At 29.9% G+C, this 6,730-nt stretch overlaps 1 protein-coding gene across 1 annotated transcript; it reads right to left on the bottom strand.

Moving 5' to 3' along the window:
• Window positions 1-3,341: 3,341 nt before the first annotated feature.
• On the bottom strand, window positions 3,342-5,990 carry LOC18108393 (uncharacterized). Its single transcript, XM_006371301.3, has 5 exons — window positions 5,824-5,990; window positions 5,526-5,687; window positions 5,395-5,446; window positions 4,666-4,732; window positions 3,342-3,642 (listed from the first exon to the last, which is right to left on the bottom strand). Exons 2-5 carry the CDS (start codon window positions 5,682-5,684, stop codon window positions 3,552-3,554), a joined length of 369 nt encoding a protein of 122 aa, XP_006371363.1. The 5' UTR covers window positions 5,685-5,687; window positions 5,824-5,990; the 3' UTR covers window positions 3,342-3,551.
• Window positions 5,991-6,730: the final 740 nt, after the last annotated feature.

Raw genomic sequence — 6,730 nt, 5'->3', positions numbered from 1 at the left:
CTGATTAACTTCAAACTTTCAATTTTGTTCAATTTTGCCCTTGATAAACTTCAATTTAAGTCCTGAATTTTAGTGTCTTTTTCATTTTGGTCCTTAGTTTTGAATTTTTTCAATTTACCCTCTAATTGGCCATTAAACTTTCAAATCTCTTCAATTTCACCCCTGATTTCAGTCAATTGGATCCCTGGAGTTCAGCGTCTTTTCCAAAATGATCCTTGGCTGCAAATTTCTTCAATTTAGCTCTTAATTGACTCCAAAACTTTGATTTTCTTGCAATTTTACCCCTAATTTAAACCAATTGACTTTGTAAAAAATAAATTTGGTCTCCTAAAATTCCAATCTTCTTAATTAAACCCAAATTAGACTCTCAAACTTAATTTTTCACCAATTGAGCTCCTAATAAAATTAATTTGACCCATTTAAAATATAATTAAGTCCTTGCACCTAATTAAATCCTTCAATTGTACCTAAATTATTTATTAAACATAATTAAACTTTAATTTGGCACATGATTAAGTCAAATTGGCTTATTAAAAATCTAATTATGTACTTGGACTTAATTTTTATGCAGATTTGTCCAATAATCATGTAATTTAACCTTAAATTTGCGTTGTCTCTTCACTTTTTGGTAAAATGATGTACAATTGACTATCGATTCCATTCAAAATTGTTGTTTGATTTTTTCTACATATGAAATCCTTCCAGCTTGTTTTTGTCAAAATATCAGTCCTTATTTTATTTTTTTTATTTTGGAATAAAAGAAGATGAATTTGGGGAATAACCCAGGAATGGGTTATAACACCAATCAAGTTAGATTTATCTTCCTCAACTTAGATTTGTTTTCCCAGACAATATTGAGGCTCTAAAATACTACAATCAAACCTTTCTCATCACATAGAACCCGTGGACACCAAGAAAAAAGCAAGCCCTCTATCTCTTCTTTTTTTAACTAGGGTCTAAAAAATAATACAAATATTTTTTGTTTCAAAAGTGAGTTTTTAAAACTTAAAGGGACCGAAATTGTATAAATCGTATTATTTTTAAAGATGGAGGATCTAAATGTGTTTTTCACAAAATCTCTACCACATCACCCATATTTGATGACTTGTTCATTTTGGTTCATCTTATGTTCATGAGCCAAGCTTGAGCCTTGGTAAAATCAGATGAGTCTGAGCTTAATAGCATCAAAACAACTCATTAGGAGTCCTATTGTAAATAATGTAGTTTAATCAATTGCTTAGATAGTTCAATCAAAAAGGAAAAAAACTTCTAATTATTTTTTCATGATCAGAAAATTTATTATTTCTTCATTACTGATGCTTCCTTAATTGATTTGGGACAAAAGGATAATCATAACCCTAACACACACTTGTAAACACACTATTAACTAAGGCCCTGTTTATTTGCTGAAAAGTAGTTTTCTTTTGGAAAGTGGTTTCTTTGAAAAATAAATTCCTGAAAAGTGAATTATTTTTTCATGTTTGGTAATATCATGAAAAATAAGTTGGAAAACATTTTTCAGTGTTTGGATATGTCATGAAAAATTAGCTGGAAAATAAATTGTTAATATTTTTTTCAAGTTTATTAAAATAATAAGGAACAAATCTTACAAATTAAAAAGTTGAATGGGAATAAAATATCAAATAAAAAAGTTTAAAGATGATGAAATTAAGGAAAATTTACAATTTTATAAATTATCTCAAATAAAATAAATAACAATCAAAATAATAGAGATCAAACTAACAAATAAAAAAGTTTAAAGATGATGAAATTAAGGAAAATTTATAATTTTATAAATTATTTTAAATAAAATAAATAACAATGAAAAAGAGTGAAAACCAAATCTGATAGATAAAAAATTCAATTAAGAAAATGATAAGAGAAAAGCAAATAACAATCATAAAAATAAGAATCAAAGTTGATATAAAAATCAACTTAAATCAAATTCTAAGGGATGAAATTGAAAAAAAAAAGATTCAAAGCAAAATATATAGGAATCAAAAGTTTGGGGACCAAATTTGATATAATCAGCAAATAACATGATATTTTAAAATTTTCACAATTTCTGTAAAGTGTTTTTCATCCAAAATAAAAGAAAAACACTTTCCTAGAAACCAAGTCAAATTTTTCTTTGACTAAAAAATATTTTTTATTTATCAACTTTTCTAATTACAAACAAACATATAAAAATTTAAAAAGTAATTTTAAAATTACTTTCCATGAAACAAACAATCCTAATACTTATTATAAAACAAGAAATTATAGAGATATACAATACAGTAAAATAAAGTTGGTGCACGCACAATATATTGTTTCTAACATTCATGACACGCATGTTTATGTTCTTTAAAAAAACAAAGAGTATTTGTCCCACATTGCTCAAGTGTAAGGTGCTTTAACTATTATAATTGATTGCGTAATATTGTTCGGAAGTAATTATATATGAGAAGAATCTACTTTGAGAATAATATATATATATATATATATATATATATATATATATACCTTAGTTACATTTTAGCACTAAATGGATGAAGGTAGCAACTTCGTGTTTATGTTAAAGGAAAAAAGAAAAGAAAAACACAACTAACTTTTATTTTAATATATGAAAACTAATCTCTGAATTTTTTGAAATTGTGAATCACTTTTTTAAATATTTTTTATTTTTAAATATATTAAAATAATATTTTTTATTTTTAAATATATTATTTTTGACATCAAAATATTAAAATGATCTAAAAACACAAAAAAAAATATAAATCTTAAACAAAAATAAATAAATAAAATTTAAATTTTTTCAAAATTATTAAAACACAAAAACAAACACTACCTGTTATAATATAACCAAATGACTCCACGTGCTCTTTCAATCAACACCGTTTTAAGAATAATAACAATTATAATGATATGTCCAGATAAAATAAAGTTTTTTTACATTTATTGAAGCATATAAATTTTTATTTATTTTATATTCAATTTTTCATGGTGCTAGAAAATACATTAACAATAAAATAAAGTTAGCTAGGTTGACCTATAAGGTCATGACTATAAATCCAAAGAACTAGCCATCCAGCCAAGACACTCGCAATATAACGCCGGGAAGGTAGCTAGTTTGACCTATAAGGTCCTGACTCTCAATCCAAACTAGCCATCCAGCCAAGACGAGTTCATATCTGAATTTCGTAAATACGCAAACGCAAACATAATGAGCTCCTTTAATGATTTTTCCTGTCGAAAACTTAAGCTAGAACTCTGCTAATGGGCAGTTTGATTATCAGTGAGAACAGAAAAGGAAAACTTTTTTTTTTACAAAAAAACAAACATGAGGGGAAGGAGCAGGATTGAAAATCTCAGAACAAAATTCTACTATCTTTTCCCTCGAAGAAACCACAGAGAGATGTTCCTTCACATACGTTGGCACCCTACAGGTGACCTATTTTCATAGTTCGAAAAGTTGATGAAATCCTGATACATCTCACAAAGACTTGAGCTGACAAAATAAGAGAGCTTCGGAACAACATATCAATACGTTACTAAACTGTGACATGCCCTCAGTACCTTCTTGTTTTGGAATCACTTTTGGAAAGTGTCAGCCCAGAAAGCTTGTTGACCTCATACAGTAGACCAGCAGAGAACAAGAAACTGCATCAAATACAAATTGAGTACAGCCATTAGCACACATTTGCAAGACATTTAATGTTAATTTGCCATTAATCATATTGATGAAATGTAATCGACAATTAATTTCATATTTTCATCACTCAGCACGAGCATAATTCTTACCAGATCTGCTGTAGTTATTTAGAATTCAACCCATTCAGCCTTGCAATTCATGTTTTATGGCACATAACCTACCTTAAATCCTACAGATGAAATTACATATTCATGAATTCTAAACCATATATCGTCATTGCATTTAGGAATCAAGAACATATTAACTTTCAATGCATCTGAATTAAAACCATTTCTAGTCATTAATATGACTATGGTTCATATAATCATTATTGTCTCTTCACTTCTTTCAATATGGTTCATCTAATCATTACTGCCTCTTGCTTCTTTCAATATAGTGATGACTTTGCTTTCTTTGCAATGACTTCATTGATGTTTCTAGTCTATGTTCCTATATTGTGTGGAACAAACTTATGACATTACAGGATGCTCTCAATCCAAAAGATAAACACCCTCAAATTTCCTTGAAAGGTTATTCATGCCCACAAGATACACTACCAGGCCAGTTCAGGTTATGCCAATAGTTGCATGCCTTGCATGATCAAATTTTCCAGTCCTTTATCTGAAAAACAACTTGAAAGAAGAAAAAATTGCAGTTCACTGTGGTTCAACTAATTATGCCAACTCTGTTACAAGCCTACTTGTAAATCAGCACACAAGAAAGTTTCACACAATTTTCTCATCAACAAAGCAAATTATTCCTAAAAATACTCAATGATAAATGCACAGGCACTTTAAACTAGCAAGCTTGCTTTGCTTCACCGAATCCTTATATAGGATACTTCATGGCGCAATTGATGCCTAACACAATGGTAGTCCAATGGGTGGTTAAACAAAATAATGGCTGATAGATTTTGAGTATTTTTCTCTCAAGCATGTATTGTGAAAAAACATATAGTGAAAAGCAAACTTATATTTACATCTTAACCTTACCATGTAGTGATGCAAACACGATGCACAGTGCCAGCAGCAATTAGAGCAACAGCTTCTGCTAAGATGACTACAAAAGAAAAACAAAAACATTAGCGGTAGATATATTCATGACCTTTTTAAACAGCAAAGGTGATTGAAAACAAAAGGGACAAAATAATAAGGCTATCGATGACATGGATACTGATCCCTATATGGCAACATCAACCTCACTGCGCCTTATGGAGGCGAGTAGCATGCTACTGAGAAGAGAACTGCACAATCAGAATCATGTACATATAATTTATTGAGGCTAAGATCAACAGCCTCGTGCCTTCTTCCTTACCTCAAACCAAGCCAAAAATGAGACGGACTATGTGCTATTAATCGATAGATTAACTTCATCAACTCTTAGTCATTAGATATATATTGAAAGGAACAGGTTAGGATCTACACGGAATCAGCCAAAATAAAAGGGGAAAAAATGCAAGTTATCAACAACAGTGATATGTACCAATGACAAATCAGCTGATATCATGTATGAACTGATCCACAGATTTGAAAGAGTAAAACTTGTGATAGGCAGCTTAGGAATATCAGCTCAGAAATATCTTTACCCAAGCAAACGCTATATATATAAAAAGTATTATATCCATTCACCCAAGCCCCTCCTCAGCTCCTCTTTCTGGAAAGAGGGAGATAAATAAAAGAAGAAAGCAAGCGAAATCATAGAGACAGACAAGGTGCACTCACCAGCACCCCACCCAGTCTTCATGCCACATGTTTCCTGAAAATTCCCAATTAACTGCAAAACAGTAATAAAAAAATAAATAAATTCATAACACCCAAACGGATCATGATAAAAATATAGTAAAAAAACTCACAGTGAGGAGGACAAGAAACAAGAGAGAGCTGATGAATCCGCCAAGGATGGTAAATAACTCGGTGGAAGCCAATTTAGAGCGATACATCTCTTGAAGTGAAAGAATTACTGTGAATAGAAGAAAAGAATATAGCATTGAGCTTCCTGCTCCTGACGCCATGCTCTTTGCATTCATAATTATCACACACACAAAAAAAATCATTAGATGAGATTAGAAACAAGATTGTGTATAGACTAATCTATAATTGGTAGTAGATCCAAAAAGGTTAATAATAGATCAGGAGAACCCGAAGCCTTACCTTTAGAAAAGAAACCCTAACCACACCGATCTACGCTATCTGCGTTTGCTTTATGTCTCGATCCTCTTTCAAGTTTCAAGAGAGTCTGCGCCTCGAGTCCTCGACTAGAAAAATGCGATCTCCTCAAGCCATCAACGGTGTCGTTTTGGTTTGTTTACTTTTTAATGTGTTTGTTTTTGTGTTCAAAGTGCTTTAGAAAGTTTTTGATTTTTGTTTAAATTAATTTTTTTATGATTTTTCATCATTTTCTTATGTTAAAAATTAATTTTTAAAAATAAAAAAAATATTATTTTAATATATTTTCAAGTGAAAAACATTTATTTTATTAAAATTAAAGCTTAAAACCTAACTAAATTAAATAACAAACTGCAAAACCAATCAAGTTATAATATAAAATCAAATAAAAATTTTCTAGTGGACCATCAACAATTCAATCATCTCTAGAAAAAGAGTTTTTTGTTCGATTGTAGTCGGCTAACCAATTTATGAAAAGCCAATTTTAAGGTATTAATTTTGCAATGGAATCCAAGACTACAGTGAATCAAGAGTTTGCAAAGCTGGATTATTTTTATGGAATAAATTTTGTACATTGAAAAGACAAGATGATGTTCATATTGACTGCTTTAAAGATCTCTTATATCCTTGATCCGAATCTGCTTGAAATTCCTACATCTACATCTGAAGACAATGATCAGTTGAGGGCAGAGCGTAAAAAACAAGATGAAGATGAATTATTGTGTAGAGACCACATCCTCAATAATATGCTAGATTGTCAATATGATCTTTTCAAATCCATAAAGTCTCCAAAGAAAATCTGAAAGTCACTAGAGTACAAATACAACATGAGAAAAACAAGATGTGGACAAATTTCTTATTATGAAATATTTTGAATTTTCATTAATTGATA

The sequence above is a fragment of the Populus trichocarpa genome, chromosome 19 (assembly GCF_000002775.5).
Source record: "Populus trichocarpa isolate Nisqually-1 chromosome 19, P.trichocarpa_v4.1, whole genome shotgun sequence".
Taxonomy (NCBI): domain Eukaryota; kingdom Viridiplantae; phylum Streptophyta; class Magnoliopsida; order Malpighiales; family Salicaceae; genus Populus; species Populus trichocarpa.
The sequence above is the reverse complement of the archived record's forward strand: the minus strand, read 5'-3'. Positions and strand labels throughout refer to the sequence as shown.